This window comes from Thalassophryne amazonica, chromosome 8 (assembly GCF_902500255.1).
Source record: "Thalassophryne amazonica chromosome 8, fThaAma1.1, whole genome shotgun sequence".
NCBI classification, from domain to species: Eukaryota; Metazoa; Chordata; class Actinopteri; order Batrachoidiformes; family Batrachoididae; genus Thalassophryne; species Thalassophryne amazonica.
The window spans coordinates 65,924,233-65,948,266 of NC_047110.1; the positions used below are offsets into that span (position 1 = coordinate 65,924,233).

At 41.9% G+C, this 24,034-nt stretch overlaps 1 protein-coding gene across 1 annotated transcript in view; it reads right to left on the reverse strand.

Moving 5' to 3' along the window:
• fkbp16 (FKBP prolyl isomerase 16) overlaps positions 1–24,034 on the reverse strand; it is a 90,848-nt gene that overhangs the window by 16,743 nt on the left and 50,071 nt on the right. The window contains exon 4 of the mRNA XM_034176532.1: positions 4,421–4,638. Coding sequence (XP_034032423.1) covers positions 4,421–4,638 — 218 coding nt within the window. The remainder of the gene's footprint in view (positions 1–4,420; positions 4,639–24,034) is intronic.

Here is a 24,034-nt window from a genome sequence, read left to right on the forward strand (position 1 = left end):
TTGGTGTCTCTTCACTGGCTTCCTGTCCCTGTGAGATCAGATTTTAAGGTTCTGCTATTAACTGATAAAATTATTCACAGACTAGCACCTCCCTACTCAGCTGACCTAATTAAACCCTATGTACTGGCCCTGGCTTTGCATTCTCAGGGTGCAGGACTACTTTGTGTCTCTAGGGTGAATAAAAAGTCTGCGGGTCACTGAGCTTTCTCTTATCATGCCCCTGTTCTGCGAAAAGATCTCCCTGCATCAACAAAACAGTCAGATTCTGTAGAGACTTTCAAGTCCAGACTTAGGACACACTTATTTTCCATTTTGTATGGCTAGCATATTGGCATATTATGGTACTATGCTTTCTACCATTTAAATTCATTTTATTAGTAAATAGAACAGGCCACTGCCTCAGCATTATCTCAAGTCTGGGTCTTTTAGTGAAGCTTAGGGCTAGTGGTGATCACCTTAGTATGTCTTCTGTTTTTCTTGTTTAATACTGACAAATTAGATCTTATTTGTAGTCTTTCTGCCATCTGATTCTGTTTTTTCTCTCTCTTTCTCTCTGTTAGAGGTGCGGCTCCATCCAGAGGTGGGAGTGGATGTCTTCTTCTGCAAGCCTTCCTTCCTGGACACCATCATGGACTCCCAAAACTTCTTTTATATTTGTATTGTCAAATGTGTCGATAGCATGGCCCAAGCAAAGTGTCACCCCTTTGAGTCTGGTCTGCTTGAGGTTTCTTCCTCAAATCATCAGAGGGAGTTTTTCCTTACCACTGTCACCTGTGTGCTTGCTCTGGGGGTTGGTAAGGTTAGACCTTACATGTGTGACTCGACTTGAGGCAAATTTATTGTGATTTGGCACTATATAAATGAAATAAATTAAATAAATAAATAAAAATTTAAAATTAATTAATTAATTAAACTACTGCTCTCTGTGCCAGACAAGGTTCTTATGAAGGCCATTCTCAATAGGATTTAGTCACAAGTGCTTGCTATTCAGTCATCAAAATCTGTGGACTCATGCCCAACAAATGAACCAGCTTCATCCTACTCCTACAAGTACTCAATGAATGCAAACATGAATATTTGCCGGTGTTCTTTGCAGTTTGATTGGGTTCACTGAACTACTTTGAGGGAAATCCTGAGAATATTTGGGATCCTCAGTAGGTTGGTAAAATGATAAATGGGCTGCATTTGTATAGCACTTTTCCATCTGAATCAGAAGCTCAAAGTGCTTTACAATGATACCTTGCATTCACCCATTCACACACACCCACACACCAAGGTCAGGGTGCTGCCATGCAAGGTGCTCACTACACAACAGGACTTTGGGGATTAAGGAACTTGCCCAGTGGCCCTTAGTGACTGACTGGTCTGGTTGGGGTTTGAACCAAGGATCCTCTGATCTTCAGCCCAGTGCTTAACCGCTAGACCATCACCTCCCCATTACAGTAAAACTGGCCTATATATGGGCAATACAATTGCTGTGTGTAGCAGGAGCAGAGAACAACATCCCTGAGGAACACCGGAATTCACTGGGAAGAAGGTCGCACTTCTTCCCAGTGAATTCCGGTGTTCCTCAGGGATGATGTTCTGCCTACATTTCTGTTCAATACTTGCATGGACTTGATGTGATTAAGGTTGTCAAGACCAGTCATTTTGGTACCTTTGTCATTGAGGATTAGTTTAATAATTAGGTTCAATGACCTTGACTTTGCAGATGATGTGGTCTTTGTGGAATCAATGGATGCCCTGACCACGACACTAAATCAGAAGTCTGAGTGTCTGGAAGTGTTATTGTCCTGGATCAAGACCAAGATATAGGCTTAGATTATTCACTTATCCATGCAGTGATATTATTCATGTCTCTGGGAGACATTTGGGAATTCCCAAAGGAATATTTTACTGCACAAAATTTGCTCTTCTATGAACAAAAGACAAAAGTGAGATTTTTAGTTCAGCCTCGTGACACTTTCTGTTTTGTCTCTGATAAGTATTTTACCAGAGCACCCTAGGCCCAAGATTGATGATTGATTTTGTGATCGTATCATCTGATCTGAGGCCGCATGTTTTCGACACTCGGGTGAAGAGAGGAGCAGAGCTGTTAATTGATCACCTTCTGGTGGTGAGTTGGATCAGAGGATGGGAGAGGACTTTGGACAGACCTGGTAAGCCCTAACGGATAGTGCGGGTGAACTGGGAACATCTGGAGGAGCCCACTGTCCGACAGATCTTCAACTCACACCTTGGGCGGAGCTTTTCTAGCATCCCTCTGGAGGTTGGGGGCATTGAACCAGAATGGGCAACGTTCAAAGCGTCCATTGCTGAAGTTGCAGCGGGGAGCTGTGGCATGCAGGTCTTAGGTGCTTCAAGGGGTGGCAACACTGGTGGACAGGGAAGCCGTCCGACTGAAGAAAGAGTCCTTCTGGGATATGTTATTTCGGGGGACTCCAGAGGCAGTTGCAAGGTGCCGACAGGCCCGAAGGGCAGCAGCCACTGCTTGGGAGAGGCAAAGCAGTGGGTGTGGGAGGAGTTCGGAGCAACCATGGAGAAGGACTTTCAGTCAGCACCAAAGTGCCTCTGGCAGACCATGAGGCACCTAAGGAGGGGAAAACAGGGAACCATCCAAGCTGTCTACAGTAAGGATGTGAATCTGCTGACCTCAACTGAGGATGTAATCTGGCGTTGGAAGGAACACTTTGAGGAACTCCTGCATCAGACCAGAGCACCCTAGGGGCTTAGCTGGAAGCTGATGGAGGATTTTCATCAATTTCCCTGGTGGAAGTCACTGAGATAGTCAAACAACTCCGCAGTGGCAAGGCCCCGGGGGTTGATGAGATCTGCCCAGGAATGCTGAAGGCTGTGGGTGTGGAGGGATTGTCTTGGAAGAGACGTCTCTTCAACATTGCATTGAGGTCTGGGACAGTGCCTAAGGAGTGGCAAACTAGGGTGGTGGTCCCCATATTTAAAAAGGGGGACCAGAGAGTGTGTGCCAACTACAGGGGCATCACACTACTCAGCCTTCCTGGTAAAGTCTACTCCAGGGTGCTAGTCAAACCTCTGATTAAAGAGGAACAATGCGGGTTCCGTCCTAGTCGTGGAACAACTGACCTTCACTCTCACAAGGATCCTGGAGGGTGCCTGGGAGTATGCCCACCCAGACTATATGTGTTTTGTGGACTTGGAGAAGGCCTATGATCGGGTACCCCGGGAGCTACTGTGCGGGGTGCTGCGGAAGTATGGAGTGAGGGGGTCCCTTCTCAGGGCCATCCAATCTCTGTTGTCACAAAGCGAGAGCTGTGTTTGATTGCTCGGCAGTAAATCGGACTTGTTTCCAGTGGGAGTTGACCTCCGCCAGGGTCACTAATCCTGTTTGTGATATTCATCCACTTTCCACCGCATCGTCACTTTTTCTTTGCATTTTCACTTTGTTTGCGTGTAATTTGCCCAAAAATTCAGAGAAATTGTTGTGTTTCTGTCCCCCGAAGTAAAGAAATTACATCATATGCATCATATTTTACCCCTTTAGCGACTGCGCTGTCCAATTTTGTTGGCTTCCCTCATTAGATTTCATGCAGTCACCCAGTTGCCTCCCTCATCCAGTCACATTCACCCCACAGTACCATAGTGCTTATAGTTCTTAAAGACTGATTCATTCAGTAACTTATCTAAAGAAAACTGATGATTGTTCTTTTTTTTTTTCTTTTTTTTAAACAAGCTCTTATATTTAGTTTGTCCAATTGCCTATGGCCTCTGAAAATGGAGGGGTACTATATGTATGAAATGCCTGTAATTCCTAAACACTTAATGCAATATTTTTGTTGATCCCTTTGAATTAAAGCTGAAAGTCTGCTCTCCAAGTACATCTTGATTATTTATTATTTCATTTCAACTACACTGTTGTCATGTACAGAGACAAAATGACCAAAATTGTGTCACTGTCCAAATACTTATGAATTTGGACAGTGGTGTCGCATGTTGGTGGTGTCAGGTATTGATGGCTCTTCACGTTTTCCTGCTTTCTTCCTCCTTCACTAATCACGATCACAAAGCCGTGCATGTATTTCTGCTGAACTGTTTGATCACATTTCCCCTCTCAGGCCGGCCCTGCTTCATCACTGATTACAGCAATTAAGAAAGGATAGACAATCGAAAAGCTGATTAGCTTTCATTATAAGGAATCATAAAGTGACACAGGTTTTGTTTTTTTTTGTTGTTGTTGTACTCGGCTGACACATGGAACTGTGTGTCATGATGGAGTGATAAGTGTGACAGCACACAAACAAACTGCAAACACACATTTATGTCTTTTTGTTTTCTAGGGCAAAATGTTCACATCGCTGCCTGTGAAAAAAAAAAAAAAATCCTGTTACAGTCTGCAGTATGAAATTACTTGTGTGAATAAATTTAGATTTTAATGCCGGGTTACCTCTGCAGCATGTGGTCAGCACATCCAGAGCCATACAATAAGCTCTTGAAGCCATGCTGTAGTCCTCCCTTTGGAAATGGAAGTTGCCTCGTTCTCGTTTCTGGTTGCCGAGGCGGATACGGTCTGCTACAGAGAGAGTTAAGGGGTCTGGTTTCTCTCTGATGTCCAGCAGCTGGAGTTGGTAGAGCAAAGGTGCCCAAGCTGGAATATCAGGCTCCCTGCAAACACATGCAAAGAAAAAAACAGAGCCAATAATCAGGAGTTCAAAATAAATTCAAGGGTTGCAAAATACAAGTATCAATTTTTTTCAAACTGGATCTTTTAAAGATTATTTAAATTAGACATCAGAATTTCAAAGTCTAATCTTCAATTTAAAGGGGTCATATTACACTGGTTAACATTTCTTTTCTTGCATGGACATTGAGAACTGATTTAGGGTCATTCTGAGGTGCTGAATCCGAATATGAGCTCAGATTTCCTCTATCACATCACATTTTTTGCAATCTACATGTTCCGTATTGATATATTACGCAAAAGTTGCTCATCCACTCATGAGTTTGAAGCCACTAATCTTGCACAAAAGCACCTTCAAAAGCATAGTTTTTAAACCAGGTTTGCGAAATGTGAACAAGAGTCGTATTATTGTTTATGGCGCCTAAGAGGTGTGTGAGACTGCAGCTTTTGGTTCAAAGCTTGATACAAGAAATATGTTTTCATATCTCAAAAATGTGATGTGACCGGCAAAAACTAACACCAGATTCGGATTCAGCGCCTCCAGATTACCTAAAAATACGCTGAATAGAAAAAATCCATGCAAGAAAAAGCATGTTGACCAGTGTGTTATACAATTATTTCAGAGAGCTAGTACAGGTCATCAGATGTTTAAAAAAAAGAAAAAGTTTGTCACCAAAAATATCCCGCAGACCCCATTTTCACATCTACACATGTTACTTTAAATGGAAAGGAGCTGCTGCTGACCACGTCCACTAACCCTGTGCTGAGGGCACAACTTTTGTCTCTGTCTCTCGGAGGGAGACTTGAATCACACCCAGCTAGAAAAACATCATTTGGTTCACATGACCACAGAGGGGAGCATTCCTGCTGACATTCTGAACACCACATCCTGACAGTCTCTGCTACTTAAGGCTATAAGTGCCATTTTTCACTCAGCAGTTCCACCATGCAGTGGTTATGGTGATGGAATCATAATTAGCTAATGTGGGTTCTTGGTGGATTTATTGTTTTGCAGTATTTCTTATCCAACTCAACACACACCTCAGTTTTTGAAGTTCATGGCAAATGTTTCCTTTTAAAACAAACAAACAAAAAAAACTCTGTTTTACCTCACAGATGCAAAAATCAAAAAAGGTTATAGTTAGATTAAGGGTACCAGGGTGTATGCCACCTCACAACCTATAACTGCTAGGATAGGCTCCACACCCCGTGCCCCCTGATTGGAGAAAGCTGGTATAGAAAATGCAAAAATGAATGAGTTAGGTTAAGGTTAGTGTTAGATTTGGGTTTGGTTAAGATTAGATTCAGGTTAAAGGTCAGTTAAGGTTATTTTAGGGTTAGATAAAAGTTAGGCTAGGATAGGGTAAGGTTAAGGTTACAGTGAAATTCAGGTTCATGCGGCGTTTTGGGATTACTTTTCATTGCTATGCTGATGATACTCAGTTATACATACCGATAACTGCTGGTAATCTCGTTCACATAAAATCCTTAGAAGATTGCATTGCATCAGTGAGAAGCTGGATGTCTATCAATTTCCTACTTTTAAACTCTGATAAGACTGAAATGATGGTTCTTGGTCCAGTGAGACATCTGCATCAATTTCACCAGCTGACACTTAGCATTGACTCATGTGTCATACATCACACTGACAAGGTGAGGAACCTTGGTGTAATTTTTGATCCTACATTGTCCACATTAGAGTTATTACGAGGACTGCTTTCTTCCACCTGCGAAATACAGTGAAGCTTCATCCCATCCTGTCTATGGCTGATATAAGACCCTGATTCATGTGTTTGTCTCTTCTAGATTGGACTACTGCAATGTTCTATTTTCTGGTTTACCGCAGTCCAGCATTAGGGGTCTCCAACTGGTTCAAAATGCTGCTGCCAGACTTTTGACAGGAAGCAGAAAGTACAACCACATCACACCCATTCTGGCATCTCTTCACTGGCTTCCTGTCCTGTGAGATCAGATTTTAAGGTTCTGTTACCAACCTATAAAATTATTCATGGACTAGCACCTCCCTACCTATCTGATCTAATTAAACCCTACGTACCGGCCTGGGCTCTGTGTTCTCAGGTTGCAGGACTACTTTGTGTCCCTAGGGTGAATAAAAGGTCTGTGGGTCACAGAGCTTTCTCTTATCATGCCCCTGTTCTGTGGAATGATCTCCCTGCATCAATAAAACAGTCAGATTCTGTAGAGATTTTCAAGTCCAGATTTAAGACACACTTATTTTACTGTTCGTATAGCTAGCATACTGGCATAGTATGTTACTATGCGTTTTACCATTTTAAATTAATTTTATTAGTAAACAGAACAGGCCACTGCCTCAGCTTTATCTCAAGTCTGGGTCTTTTAGTGAAGCTTAGGGCTAGTGACGATCACCTGAGTATTTCTTCTGTTTTTCTTGTTGCTTAATGGTGACAAATTAGATCTTATTTGTAGTCTTTCTGCCATCTGATTCTGTTTTTTCTCTCTCTCTCTTTCTCTGTTTGAGGTGCGGCTCCATCCAGAGGTGGGAGTGGATGTCTTCTTCTGCAAGCCTCCCTTCCTGGACACCAGCACGGACTGCCAAAACTTCTTTTATATTTGTATTGTCAAATGTGTCGATAGCATGGCCCAAACAAAGTGTCACCCCTTTGAGTCTGGTCTGCTAGTAAATGGATAGTAAATGGAGCGGGCTGCGACCTCAACTTTATCTAAAGTCTGGGTCTTTTAGCGAAGCTTAGGGCTGGTGGCGATCACCTTAGTATTTCTTCTGTTTTTCATGTAGCTTAATGCTGGCAAATTATACTGTATTTTTTGTCTTTCTGATGCCTGATTCTGTTTGTTTCTCTCTGTTTGAGGTGCAGCTCCATCCAGAGATGGGTGTAGTGTCTGTTTCTACAACCCTCCTGTCCTGTACACCAGCAAAAATTTCCCGTATATTCATTTTGTAAATTGTTTTGTCAATTGTGTCGGTAGCATGGCCCAAGCAGAGGGTCACCCCTTTGAGTCTGGTCTGCTTGAGGTTTCTTCCTCAAATCAACAGAGGGAGTTTTTCCTTACCACTGTTGTCTGTGTGCTTACTCTGGAGGTCGGTAAGGTTAGACCTTACTTGTGTGAAGCGCCTTGAAGCAACTTTGTTGTGATTTGGAGCTATATAAATTAAATAAATTATAAATTATAATTAAAGGTTAGAATTGAAGTTAGGTTAAAATCTGGGTTATTTTGAGTTTAAGGTATGGTTGGGTTAGGAAAGCAGGAAACCTTTAAACTGTTCAATTAAAACTCACAGCCCTCACCAGCACCAAAAAAGTAACACAACTGCGTCCAAGTGCCTCTGGTTCAGTTAAGATGAGGAGAATTTAAAACTGGCATAACCTTCTGAGTCACTGATGGCTTTATGATACGCAAGAGTCAATTGGAAGGAAAGTTAATTGGGTTTTCAATCATCTGGCTCCTGTGACTGCATGGCACACAATAGCCCATTATCAGTGACTCTGGGATTGTGGGTGTGGGCTGGAGCTCCAGGATGGGATGTATGATAATCAAAGACAGGAGAAAAGATCAGATGTTGAATTGTTCTGTCATTGATTTTATTGAGAACAGACCAGGGGCTTAACCAGAAACTCATGAGGAGGAGGGCCCGGCAGTCAAGCAGATGTCATTATTGGCCCAGTCCAATCAAGATTGGTTCAAATTTTCAAAAAGTCTTGTTCCTGGATTCTGCTTTTACTACTTCTGGCATGTTTTGGGAAGGGTTCAGACTTGAAATCCATCTCCTTAGGGCCCTGTCACACCTTCACAATTTAGCCAGCGTATGCTGACCATTGTAGAAACACTGGCACACGTGGGCATACGTCTAACCCGAGTGGTTTGGGTCAGTACAACATGGTATGATATGCATCTGAACAATGTTTCTGTGTAGGCTCTCAGTTGTCCAGGGTGGTTCCATAGTAGAGAAGCTGAAGCTTGAATCTTCGACTGGACTGAGTTGCTTGACGTGGTAAATGCTGATGTGAATGAATGAGACGCTGTGACTCCAACTTTTAAAATAAGTTAACTGTTTTGTTTTTTGTTGTTGTTTTTTTTAATTCCCCCTGTCTGCATATATAGTAATGGTAAATGTCACACTGGCAGAACCATTTATGTACATTAATACACATATATGCAATTTATTCTTGTAGGACAGAAGGTATGTAGTGCGTGAGTGGACGTAGTGTGCGTGTGTGACCCCTATCCGCCCTTCCCGATCAGCCTACAACATCCTATTCAAAGCCAACCGACAACTTCTATCTTGTAGGGCCAACCACTAAAACACACGAAGACAGACAAGAATGAAAGACAAGTGGTGAAGGCAATAGCTGTGAAGTGATGAGAAGTGAGACACAAGGGAGACGGGGGGGCCCCCAACACAACCAATTACCAGGACAAACAACACACAGAACAACAGTGACAGCAACAATCTGTTGCCTAATTAATGAGCATCCATACCCTAATCTAGGACACCAGAGTCTTGATCCCCTTGAGAGCACCCAAAACCAAATTGTGGTGACGGCCACAAACACCGCAACCATCCACACACTCAGAGACTCAGATCACAGCTAATATTCCGATCACTACTGTGGCTGGTGTGTGTTGGGCCACGACAAAAGTACAGAACCTTACCAATATGACGGTAGACCACTCTGGCACGTCAGAAGCCATATGGCTGATTGCACACAACAGACGGAAAGGGTCCAGGACTCAGGGACCCAGAGAAACCAGGAGATAACGGGCAGCAGAAGGGCACAAGGGCCAGGAGGGCAGCACCAGAGCCACTGGGCAGCCCGATGAAACCACCAAGGGGAACAGCCGGCGGCGCCGGAACAGTTTCATGCACTTTGAACAGTTCAGGGCTTTCTGAATAAACACTGTTTCTATCCTTTTCTGGATGTCTCCTATCGGATACCTGAGATCCTGCATCTGGATACACTCGGACCATGCAGAACTTTCATAGAACTGAAGATTGTCACTTCAATAAGTGTCAAACAGCTGTTGAATTTACATGGTTCAGCAGGGTGGAGTGAATTCTTGGATATCTCTTATCTGAATGACCCTGATCCTGTATTGGAACTTCATTGAGTGGCGGAATGTCTTTGAAAACCCACATGATATCAAGTATATCTGCCAAAATATGACAGTGTTTATTTCTTGCTAACATTTCTCAAAAAGTGCGATCAAAAAGTGTCAAATATATTACATTCCTATTCTACCATGTTGGGTTATTTTGCTTGAGCACATAACCAAAGTACACATTGTTTTCACTCGAACCTGTCGCATCACCCAGCATTTGCAAAAAATAGACTTCTCGTCTAAGTAATGACACCATTTCCAGTAGCCAAAATGTTATTCCTGTATTGTTTATTGTAAAATAATAGTTTTCATATTAGCAAAAATAACGCCATAATGATATGTTTGTGAAAGGCTCAATTGACTGATGTTATCGTCTAACCCATAGGTGTCAAACTGATTCCAGAAAGGGCCAAGAGGGTGGCAGGTTTTCTTTGTAACCACCCACTCCAGCAGGTGATTTCCTGATGAACATCACTTTGAGCAGATGGGAAGAGTCATCAGTGAAATCACTGCTGGAGTGGTGGTTACAAAGAAAACCTGCACCCTCTTGGCCCTTTCTGGAATCAGTTTGACACCTATGGTCTAACGATATATTGGTGCGGTGCTCCACTGAGGAACTCACTTTCATGGTTGACAAAGTGTCTTGACAAGAAAGCGGAAGTCCAGCTGGACAATCTACCTGAACAACTGATCCATGCTCATCACACGCAGTAAACTCAGTAGCATAGTAGTTTCGCTAGTACTCTGATCTGCACCTAATTATTGCCTATTCAGTTACTCCACCATTGCAAACAATGATTTATAAGGTGTGTTTAATTGAAACATTTCTATTATTGTGTGTTTGTCTTTTTAGAATAGCCATAGAAGATGGCTACCCCACTGAGTCTGGTCTGCTTGAGGTTCTTCCTGTAAAACAACAACAACAACAACAAATAAATTATATATATTTTTTTCCTTATAATTGTTAATGATGTACTTCCTCGTGGCGTTGGATAAGGTCTAGACCTTCCCAGTATATCATACTTTGAGATGGTTTTTATTATGATTTGGTGCTGTGCCCATGCTGTATAGTACGTTTACTGTGATTAAAACCCTGACACAAAGAAAAAAGTGAATCCTGGCAAAATCACAGTGATTTGAGCCAAGTAAAGAGCACAATATTACAATATTCCCCAACACACACACAGAGAAGGAAGTCAAACTTCCTCTAAACTCCACCCACTAACTGTTTGGTACAAAGTGATAGTACTGGCCTGTACATGTTGGTCATGAATTATTCAAACTGGTTATGTCAGTGACATAGTTTATGTCGAACAGAATTAATTACCGGTAGGCTGTGTCAGCAGGTGGGATTGTGTTACTCTTTCACCTTCCTCTCTAGAGACCGCACCAGCTGTCAAGGGACACGCAACGTGTGAAACTTGCAGGCCAAGCGAAGGCCTCAGAAACCTGAGCTGGACCTCTCAGCTCAGGATAGGAGGAAGTAACATTCAAAGACTTTATCCTTCCAGGCCGGGAATAAGTAGATCCAGAGTGCTGGCTTTTCAAAGCCAATAGCTCTTTGTGACAGCACCATTTAGCCTTGCCCCGTTTTCATGAGAATCCAAGGACTCATCACACTCGTTGTGAAAGAGGTTCAAGAGTAATTGCAGAATGTGTTATTCATTTATGAGGAACACAGAGTGCAAGCCTCATCTTGGTTAATGTACTAAACCTTAAACACTTCTCACACATCTTCACTATTAGACACGAACAACAACGGCACTTTACTGATAAGATAGCAATGGGAAACCGTTAAAAAGATTTGCACAGCACATAAATCAGCTATAGTAATTTGATGACTTTGCACACTTTTCTTTATTGAGCAGTGTTACACAATATTGCTGAGTCTGCATATTATGTAAGAGTATGGAGCACATAATAGTACACATGACCTCCTGTTTACATTTTCACTAATAAATGGTTCCAAGTGTTCCAGTAACTCAAAACAGACTTCACTCACTCACTCACTTGTGGAGAACCCTGTTGCTTACAAGTAATTACCAAAATGTACATTCAACACTTTTTCATTAGTATTTTCATGAGTTGAAGTAAAAGATGGTAAATGGACTGCATTTTATGTAGCACTTTTCCATCTGCATAAGAAGCTCAAAGCACTTTGCAATGATGCTTCACATTCACACCGATTGTCAGGATGCTACCATGCAAGGCGCGCACTACACACCAGGAGCAACTAGGGGATTAAGGACCTTGCCCAAGTGCTCTTTCCGGTATGGCTTGGTTTTTGAAACGTGGATCCTGTAGTCTGAAGCCCAATGCTTAACCACTAGACCCATCACCTCCCTCTAGATTTACTATAAGAAGTCTCGATGTACACAAAAGTGTTATTTTTCTTGAATTTGTTCACATATTTGTTAAAATTCATGTTAGTAAGCACTTCACCTATGCCAAGATAATCCACGCACCATGGCAGGTATGGCGTGCCAAGATGGGATTAAACAGCATGATTATGCACAGATGTTGCTTGGTAGTCACAGTAAAAGCCCACTCTAGAATTTGCAGCCGATCTTGAAAAAAAGGCCTGACTAGGTGAAGTATCCGGATGTGGCCGTCCTAGCTGACATGCTGACACCATGGGTCTATAGCTGTGAGCCTGTTCCCGAAACTACTTTAGCAGCAGCCTATGAAGGTAATGCCATGTTTCCCATCTCTGCTGTCCATTTTTTGATTTGGGGATGTTTGATAAATGTTTGATAAAGTTTCATACCATTTTCTTGTGGTTCCTTGTGCTTCTCCTTCATGTTTATAATTCCTCCTGTTCTCATCGTGATATTTTCCTCCATGCTAGCTGTTTCTCATGCCTTTATACTGACAACTGTTCTGTGTTTATTTTCAGTGGCTTCACTTCCTCTACCTGGGCTTCTGGTTTCTTTTGCACTCTGTCTTCCTCATTGATTGTTTCATGCCCTATATATCCACAGCCCATCACTTCAGTGCCAGATTGTCTTGCTCTCATATCTGCTTTCTTGCGTTCATTTCCTGTGTATGATCCACAACTAACGGCCCGTGTTGTATTTTTGTGTCTCTTGTGTATAGCTTGCTGTGGACTCATCTGTTTGCTTGGGATGTTCATTGGTTGTGTACTGACCCTCTGCTTGTTGTGCTGGATTACTCAGTTGCTGCTTCCCTCATGGACACTATTGCCTGATGGACTGTCTGTGCTGAAATCTCACCTGTGTCCTTGACTACTCCCCATGTCTGTTCCTAACTGGATGACATTGCTCCACTGCTGAGTGTACTGATTGAACCAGCTTAATCTGTGTGAAATAAAACTTCCTCTTGCCAAGTATTGTTGTTGGTCTCTGCTCAGGGGTTGTTACATTTAAATGAATGTTCAGTTCACAGGCCACAGGTTTGGCAGACATTCTTGCAGTCAGCATGCCAATGGCAAGCTCCTTCAAAACTTGTCACATCTGTGGTATTGTGCTGTGTGATCAAGCTGTACATTTTACATGCAATAATCATGCTGTTTAATCAGCATCTTGATAGGCCACACCAGCCAGGAAGAGTGCACCAGTCCATTCAGGATTTTATGTGTTACGCCTAGTTTCCACATGTTCCCGTCAGCTTCCAGGTGAGTTACAGATACAAATCAGGAAGCAAACGACATCAGAGGCCGCAAAAAGGGGCGGAGCTTAATATGGCAGGTACTTTGCCACTGGTGACACTTAGTCACGGGATGGAATATGTTGCCACCTGCTTGCTGTACTGCCTCTGTGAACTGTAGGATAACAGATGGGATACAGATCTACATTAGTGTTTGGTACAAATCTAATGCCGTCAGCTTGCCGCAGGGTTCCCGGGATGTTGCAGATGGCCCGGTTAAGTTACGTGACCTTGTTGGTGACCTAGTCGGGTTCCCGGTGATTTCTATCAGCATCAACATTTTGATCAGTCCAAAATTTTGTTCAAGATCATCCCAATGAACGCAACACTCCAGATTGTGGGTGGCGTGCTGCAGGATGACCATGTATGCTTACAAGTGGATTGCGGCAGTTAATGATTATCACGAGTTTGCTGTTTTGCAATTTTCTATGGGAAGGCCAAAAGCAAAGTAATGCATTTGGATAAGAGGTTTTAGTTTGTTGACAGACTGGCATTGTTGGAGTTACAGAGAAGAAGAAAATACAAGTAGGTCCTGTATGGGCGTGATACTGGGGTTTATCCCCAGATTACATACTGTAAGGCTGATGAGAGGCCATGACTCCACCTGGATGGGACCTTAGTATAACACAGGTTACCTCTCCAGCCAAGTCCAGCACCCATTTCTGGATGGAAGGAATGAGGTCAATGGCAAATGACACATTTTGTCAAAGGGTAGCAGATGGGTTAGCGTGACTGCCAGTCAAACAGGGTATACGTTATTGGTAGCACAACTGAGCTACTGCTCTGTGGGATAAGCAGAAATGTCTCTGCAGTTACAGAGAAGCATAAGATAATCTTCTTCTTCTTCTTCTTGTCAAATACAGCATAAAATATGAAAAAAAGAAGGAGTTGGTCAGAGAAGAACAGCTACAGATGTCACATGCGAAGATGGACTGTGGCAAAGTAAGGACAGATTTGCCCTGAAAGTGAAGATGGACAAAGTGGTTCTGCATTGGCAAGACATCTTAAGAATGCCAAATCCAGTTTTGATCAACGGTGGCAGGTATGTTGGCCAAATGGATGGGAATAATGATTTTATTTTGGTCAGGATCAGTCAACGATTAGGTTACAAGTTCAGGGTTAAATTTCTGGCCCTAATAGCAGATATTTTACTGCTAGTGAGCCCGACTGTTTCAAAGCTCGTGTAACGTGCCTGACACTTGGAAATGTGTACTATGATGAGTCTGTGTGTGCTCTCTGAGCATGTTTGATCTAGTTTCTCTCTTTACATTCGTGTGAGGCTGATGTGTGTATGACTCTGGCTATGATTTTACAGTCAGATCCTCTCTCACACAAATCCTGGTAGTAGCTCAAACACACTTCAACACAAAAGGAGAATGTTTGAAGGATTAAAAGTGTTTGGCTCACTGCCTGGAAACTGATTGTTCTTCACTCCTTATCAAAGCAGTGTGAGTCACACAGAGATGGATGCATTAGCGGTGATGTGATCAGTCATTTCTTATTAATCAATACAGGTGTAGCTGTGTCAGTGCTCACATAATTAAAACCAAGACTTTGAAGTGCTACCGTCCATAATCACCTTAAACAAATTGATATTAGAGTCTGTGAGCAAGCTCACAAAAATGATTTGCAACCCAAGCTGTTTTCATGTATTATATTTTTTGGTGGTCGTAAATCTTTTGTGACTAAACCCCTAAATTAACATACTGGTCATCCTCTGTACATGTAATGGAGAATTATCTCCCTCTGTAGACACCACGCCCTCGCAACCCCACCCCGGATAAGTAGTTAAAGATGAGTGAGTGAGGGTGAGTGTAGACACCATGCCTGAGTTATTTTCCTTCATACACATCTTCATCCAGTGTGCTGTCATTGTGTGAAGTTTTGTTGAAATCCATAAAGTGGGTTCAACTGAGTTGCACTGAAAAATTCAATATCAAACACAGTATGATGCAGTCGTAAAAAACAAAAGAAAAAAAGTCTCTCGTTGAAGACACTGAAATACAATTATTTTCTTCCTTGCACATGTCATAAGTAGTACTACCACTGTGGTGCGTTTAAACTGAAATCAATAAAGCACTTTAGGAGGAGTTGCACTTCAAAAATCAATTTCACACAGTATATGATGCATTAATTAAGCAAAAAAAAAAAAAAGTCTAATTTAGCCTTTGAAGACACCGAAAACTGATTTTCTTTTTGCACATCTTCATATGGTGTGCTAACATTGTATGACGTGTTTTTGAAATCAATAAAGCACGTTAGGAGGAGATGCATTAAAAAAAAAAAAAAATCAATATCATGTAGTATGATGCATTAATTGAACACAAAAGCCAAATTATCTCTGATTGAAGATGTCAGATCAGAGTTATTTTCCTGCATGCACACCTTCACATGGTGTGCTACCATTGTGTGAAGTTTTGTTGAAATCCTTAAAGTGGTGTTGAAGGAGTTGCACTCAGAAAAAAGTCAATATCATACAGTAAGAGGAATTAATTAAACAAAAAGATCAAGTTATTTCTCATTGAAGACACTGAAAGAGAATTATTTTCTTTCCTACATATCTTCATATGGTGTGCTAACATTGTGTAACATGTCGTTGAAATCAATAAAGCCCTTTAGGAGGAGTTGCACTTAAAAAACAATCAACATCACGTAGTATGAAGCATTAATTGAACACAAAAGCCAAATTATCTCTGACTGAAGATGTCAGATCAGAATTATTTTCCTGCATGCACACCTTCACACAGTGTGCTACCATTGTGTGATGTTTTAGTGAAATCCTTAAAAGCGGTGTCGAAGGAGTTGCACTCAGAAAAAAGTCAATATCATACAGTAAAATGCATTAATTAAACAAAAAGATGAAGTTATTTCTCATTGAAGACACTGAAAAAGTATTATCTTCTTTCCTACATATCTTCATATGGTGTGCTAACATTGTGTGATGCTTTGTTGAAATAAATAAAGCACTTTCTGAGGCGCTGCACTTAAAACTGATGCATTAATTAAATTAAATTTGAATTCTCTTGATTTGAGAATCTCAGACTGGAATTATTTTCCTTCATGTGCATCTTCATATGGTGCGCTACCATTGTGTAAGGTTTCACTGAAATCCACCATTTGATTCAGGAGGACACGTACTTAAGAGACTTGTACACAGACGATGGATTCCTAAATTCCTAACACCCCCCCCACACACACACACACATACACACACAAACACAAATTTTGGTATGACAGGCATATAATAAAAGCCATCACACAGGTGACCTATGAAGCACAATCTCATCATGTTCATGCAGCCATCATAATCATGGCAGGAACAAAACATCAGATTTATATGAAAAACACTGAGACATTGAGGTGAAAACCAGACAGTTGTTTCTTTACGTTGCCATGAGCTTTTAACCAATCTGCCATGATAGGAGAGCTGTTAGGTGTAATCTGAGAATGCAGCACGCTGACATATCTAAGGTTTCCAATGTCACTGGAGTCACCGATGACTCATCGGGTTGGTGGCTACACGGGGCTTTGCTGATGAGCTCCTCCAGGTCTTATTAATGCAAAGAGGAAGCAGAGGACTGATCAGTGCTACCAGCACACAGCCCTTCAGTGTCTGTCTTTAGCCCAACGCCAGCTAGGACAGGGTCATAATTTATAGATTTCAAGTGCAATTTCAGCTTCTAACAAATACAAAATAACGTATGTAATTGGGATTTTGCAATGATGCTCTCTTTTTTCCATGTGTCAAAAATCCAAGCTGCATTGTCTGGTGTGTGTTCCAGGTGCAGACAGACAGCCAATGCTAACAGCAGCCTCTGCTGGGCTAGCTGCTGTGTACGTGATGATGTTTGTCCTTTTTGAGGATTTTACAAGAAATATATGAGATAATTTGGCTTTTTGTGCAGTTAATGGTACTAACGGACCATCTAAGAAGTCAGGCTCTGGTATTTCTGTTAAATGAAATTTCAGTATTATTTAATTTGTACGTTTGCCCCACCAGTGATGGTGCCTTGGTTCTGCTATGTTCACATGTTGGCTGTAAGTGAGAGACTAAACTTTTCAAGCTACTTTCAGAGCCAGGGCTTCCTGTTTTAGGGTCAATGTCTGGTCGATTACGGTGAAACAGCACGAAACAGTTCAAAATTAGTGCACCACAAAACATCGCGCCAACGGGCAGGCATGCACAGAACCCGGTGCGAGAGTTTGTGCATGCGCCGGTGTCCTTTCAAGCAAGAACAGTCCCAGGTGCAGCGCATGGCGCCGCTTATGTGGACGCAATAAAAAATAAAACAGCTGGTATGTGTGGAACCACATTACGCCGCTTAGGCGGAATAAAAAAATAAAACCACCGTACCTGTGGAACCACATCGCACCGCTTATGTGGAATAAAAAAAAAAAAAAAAATAGAAAAACACACCACCTACTGGATGAGAACTCACGCCTTTCAAAAGCTCTGATTGCCAGTCAGCGATTTTAGCTGTTCTTTGAAAGCTGTGGAAATCTGCCTCATATCAGGAAGGACATGGAAGTATTACATAAAAAAATTAAATCACACACCATATAAAAACACCGCATTCATCAACTGAGCAATACAAATATGATCCATCTGTTCTTCTGTAAATGACCCATGGTCACAGACATACAGTCATGAAATGACATGAATGAAAAGCAGTTCACCTCGTCTCATTCATGTCCACATCTCCAACCGGCACATCTCCAACCGGCCGCACGTACGTGTCTTGTGGACGATGCACCGCAGGACACTGCATCATGTGGAACAGAGCTCACGTGGGTGATGTGACAGTGAGATCACCAGCTGCGTGTTCTGATCTGACGGTCTGTTTCAACCTGGGAGCAGCCTCTCCATGTGTGTGCCGTGCACACGCTAACTGCAGCACATTGCCACAGTGGTATATGTTTTTATTTATGTCCACTTGATAACAGCAATCAGACACATGCGCCTCACAGTGACAGGTATTCATCCATGTATGTCCCAAACACAGTAGGTGTTGTGTAGCTGGGATGTCCAGAATGACAGATCACCACAGTGCTTCTGTCTTAGCCACACCTCCTGTCTTCTTAGTGCACACACCAAAGCCACAGTCGTGTGGAACTTAGACAAATTTCTCTGCCAGTACAGTGGTCACCTGCAGTCTGCTGTCGTGTGAAGAGTTGAACTGGCCACAGATTTTCTAAGTGCCATGCGAGCAGTGGTCAGATGTTTGTGCGTGTCACCTGGAATTTGGCCGACACCTGCCATGAGAGGGTGCGATGGGTTCGCACAGCGCACACTTTGTCTTTCAGGCGTTTGTGTGCACAAATACAAGTAGTTGTGGCAACAGGTGTACGAGGCATTGGAGGCAAGGGACGACACTACACTGTTTGTACATGATTCCTGCGTCATGCGCACTAAGTGTGCACTTCATCCAAACTTCACACTATGGTGGAAGGGGCCCTTAATATGACACTGTGTGAAACTTATTATCATTGAAAAATGGGGGCGCCTCACATCATCACCTAGTCTGCCGCTGCTGGCGACACTAATTCTGCTGTGATGGTATGGCTGTTTTTTCAACCACGAAACATGTCAATGCAGTATACTGAGGCAATATGTTGGTCATGTACATTACAATATACTCAAAAAAACTGGCTCATTAGATTGGATTGCATCTAATAAATATGTGTAGTCCCAACTAATTAAATTATCTTGCATGGATGTGCTTTCTTAGAGTTGGGGCTACATATTAGATGGAAATCCTGGACATAACTGAATTGAGTTCATCCAATGAGTAATTTTTTTGAGTGTAGCCAAGTGGCCTCTGTGTTCGTGCGTGCGTGTGTATGGCTTTGATCATGCAAAAACCCAGGAGAGCTGACATTTTCCATTTATGTATTTTGGGTCAAGGATGAACACTGCAAAAAACAGAAAGTTGATAGGACTAATATTTTGGGGGAAATTAGCATTTGTAGTGAACCAGTAAACAATGGACATTGTGCTGCAATTCACCATGGTAGTTCGGGTTTTAAATGTTGTTATTGTGGTTCATGTTGGTTTAATAGTGTAGTTAGCATTATTGATTTATTGTTGTTTTAATGTTCAGTTGGTTTAGTCAGTTTTAGTGTCATTGGTATGTGTTCGTACCATGGTGACTTAAGTCTCATGTTGGTACCATGAGTGAAAACTGTCGTGGTTTTAATGTCTTCAGCCACTGACTTTTTTATGAAATTAAAAACACCTGCTTATAGCAGCTGTGCATTCGTGGCAATGGGCAAGTGTGCCTGCGAGCATGCATGCAGGCGGGCGAGCGTGCGTGTTGCAACTTCGATCACAGACAACGGTGGAAAAGATGATATTTGCTGTTTGGCATGCTTATGTATTTTGGGTCAAGGATGAATGCTGTGAAAAATGGAACGTTGATAGGACAATATTTTGGGAGATGCTATGGAGATTAGCTAACAACATTGAACAAAGGATGTTGCGAACTACTTTCTGACTCACATGTCATTCCAGCAGAGTGCGGTAAGCCATCTTTATATTAAAGGTTAGTGCGGTGATGATTTTATTTAATAATAATTTATCAATGTGGACGTTGTCATACGGTGCACTTATGTCTTACAGACATAACGACATGGATGACCTCTAATTTCCTGCTTTTAAACTCAGATAAAACTGAAGTTATTGTACTTGGCCCCACAATCTTAGAAACATGGTGTCTAACCAGATCCTTACTCTGGATGGCATTACCCTGACCTCTAGTAATACTGTGAGAAATCTTGGAGTCATTTTTGATCAGGATATGTCATTCAAAGCGCATATTAAACAAATATGTAGGACTGCTTTTTTGCCTTTGCGCAATATCTCTAAAATTAGAAAGGTCTTGTCTCAGAGTGATGCTGAAAAACTAATTCATGCATTTATTTCCTCTAGGCTGGACTACTGTAATTCATTATTATCACGTTGTCCTAAAAGTTCACTGAAAAGCCTTCAGTTAATTCAAAATGCTGCAGCTAGAGTACTGACAGGGACTAGAAGGAGAGAGCATATCTCACCCATATTGGCCTCTCTTCATTTGCTGTTAATTCTAGAATAGAATTTAAAATTCTTCTTCTTACTTATAAGGTTTTGAATATCAGGTCCCATCTTATCTTAGGGACCTCATAGTACCCATATCACCCCAATGAGAGTGCTTCACTCTCAGACTGCAGGCTTACTTGTACAACCCCTGGCAAAAATTATGGAATCACCGGCCTCGGAGGATGTTCATTCAGTTGTTAATTTTGTAGAAAAAAAGCAGATCACAGACATGACAACAACACTAAAGTCATTTCAAAAAAATGGGCAACTTTCTGGCTTTAAGAAACACTCATAAGGAAATCAAGAAAAAAGAAGATTGTGGCAAGCGTAGTAACGGTTACTTTTAAAGAAACCAAGCAGAAGGAAAAAAAAATATGGAATCACCTCAATTCTGAGGAAAAAATTGATGGAATCACCCTGTAAATGTTCATCCACCAAAGGAACACTGCATCAAATCAGATGCTGCTCATTGACATTGACCCTATGCCATGACATTGACCCTATGTGTCTTTTGCAAGGAATGTTTTTTGCAGTTTTTGCTCTATGGCAAGATGCATTATCATCTTGAAAATGATTTCATCATCCCAAACATCCTTTCAATTGTCCAAAATATCAACATAAACTTGTGCATTTATTGATGATGTAATGACAGCCATCTCCCCAGTGGACTTTACCTGAATGCAGCCCCATATCATCAATGACTGTGGAAATTACATGTTCTCTTCAGGCAGTCATCTTATAAATCTCATTGGAAAGGCACCAAACAAAGTTCCAGCATCATCACCTTGCCCAATGCAGATTCGAGATTCATCACTGAATATGACTTCATCCAGTCATCCACAGTCACAATTGCTTTTCCTTAGCCCATTGTAACCTTGTTTTTTCTGTTTAGGTGTTAATGATGCCTTTCGTTTAGCTTTTCTGTATGTAAATCCCATTTTCCTTAGGCGGTTTCTTACAGTTCGGTCACAGACGTTGACTCCAGTTTCCTCCCATTCGTTCCTATTTGTTTTGTTTGTACATTTTTCGATTTTTGAGACATATTGCTTTAAGTTTTCTGTCTTGACGCTTTGATGTCTTCCTTGGTCTACCAGTATGTTTGCCTTTAACACCTTCCCATGTTGTTTGTATTTGGTCCAGAGTTTAGACCACAGCTGGACTGTGAACAACCAACATCTTTTGCAACATTGCGTGATATTTACTCTCTTTTAAGAGTTTGATAATCCTCTCCTTTGTTTCAATTGACATCTCTCGTGTTGGAGCCATGATTCATGTCAGTCCACTTGGTGCAACAGCTCTCCAAGGTGTGATCACTCCTTTTTAGATGCAGACTAACGAGTTGTATAATAAATGTTATTGTGCTGTTTTGCACCTGTCTTAACGTAACCCTGAGAATGTATTTGTTATTTAATTTTGTTTAGCCTCTGGGGTCAGTCTGAACTGGGAGCGAAGACGGGATGTACTTGTTATTATTACACTGATAGCACGACTTTTGTGTTGTTGTAGCCACTAACGACTGGGAGTGAAGCATGTTGGATCATTCTGAACTGGGAGCGAAGAGCTGCTTTATTATGTCTTTGTAAGAGAGAGAAAATAACTTTCAGATGCCTGTTGATTAAAGAAATTATGTGCGCCAGGGAGGTTATTGGCCACTCACCCTCCCTTCGCTGGACACACTAGAAAAAAGGGAGTAGAACCATGCTTCAACAGAGTCTGCTGCGGGTTAACGACGAACGCCCAGCCGGTTGACAGGCGCACTCTGCTGAAGGTGTTGGCTCTCCCCTTAAAGGTGCGTCGCGGTAAGAGAAAAATGCGCTGCAACCACTTGTGTTTGAGGTACTGCTTTGTGGGGAATGAATAACGCCTTTTTGATTCTAGCAAAATGCAGTCTGTGTGATCATTTCTGTGTGCCGATCTGACCGAACCTTGTGTTTCAAAAACACGAGCAGATCTGATATGATGCAGGTGTTAGTTTTGGGGGATGAAAAGTTACAGGGTGATTCCATATTTTTTCCTCAGAATTGAGTGTTCCATATTTTTTCCTCTGCTTGGTCTAAAAAAGTAACCGTGTACTGACTGCCACAATCTTTTTTTCTTGATTTCTTATAGTGTTCTTAAAGTCAGAAATTTGCCATTTGAAATGACTTTAGTTTTGTGTCATGTCTGTGATCTGCTTTTTTTCTACAAAATTAAACAACTGAATGAACATCCTCCGAGGCCGGTGATCCATCATTTTTGCCAGGGTTGTAGTTCCTAGGTTTGTAAGAGTAGAATGGGAGGGCAGAGCCTTCAGCTTTCAGGCTCCTCTCCTGTGAACCAGTTCCCATTCGGATCAGGGAGACAGACACCCTCTCTACTTTTAAGATTAGGCTTAAAACTTTCCTTTTTGCTAAAGCTTATAGTTAGGGCTGGATCAGTGACCCTGAACCATCCCTTAGTTATGCTGCTATAGACTTAGACTGCTTGGGGGGGTTCCCATGATGCACTGTTTCTTTCTCTTTTGCTCTGTATGCACCACTCTGCATTAATCATTAGTGATTGACCTCTGCTCCCCTCCACAGCATGTCTTTTCCTGGTTCTCTCCCTCAGCCCCAACCAGTCCCAGCAGAAGACTGCCCCTCCCTGAGCCTGGTTCTGCTGGAGGTTTCTTCCTGTTAAAAGGGAGTTTTTCCTTCTCACTGTCGCAAGTGCTTGCTCACAGGGGGTTGTTTTGACTGTTGGGGTTTTTACGTAATTATTGTATGGCCTTGCCTTACAATATAAAGCGCCTTGGGGCAACTGTTTGTTGTGATTTGGCGCTATATAAATAAAATTGATGATTGATGATGTTAAACAGTGCCATCATACAAATCAATACATATGTTAAATGAATAACACTTTCTTGATTATACCACATAATAATTAATACAAATCCCCGCTTTTGTGCGATTGTTGGTCTCGAGCACGATCCGTGGCCACAGCGCTGACTGCAAAGACAGCGCTGCTCGCTTTTCTCCAGACTTCGAGCCTGGAGCCAGAGCAGCGCTGAGCTTAACTTTAGGTGGTGTGATCGTTTTAGACTATGAAATTGATAATAACAACTGTAGTGTTGTCATTCCCTTCGCCCGTGCTGCAACCAGGTTTTGTCTTCTCCCTTTGTTTGTTACAATAAAATAAATAAAGAAATACATTTTAAAAATAAAGAAATCTGAAAAAATAGGCGTGTCTTATTAATTGAGCTAGCAAATATCCACATGTCAAGAATTATTGACGTGAAAAGAGAATACAGTGGTCCCTCGCTATAACGCAGTTCTCCTTTCGCGGACTCGCAGTTTCGCAGATTTTTTTAGTCCAATTTTGCATGCCTTTTTTTTACAGTGCATTGTGGTCTGCGTGTCTGTTTATAAGAATCTTCTCGCCCAGAAGAAAAAAGAGCGCCAACAACTACCCACAACTGTGTTCTTCACTCGGACAAAGACACCTGCAGCGAGGTTTGACTCAGTGGAAAAAGGCGCGGAGTCAGGACGAAGAGGCGCGATCAGAGGAACTGTGAAATACTG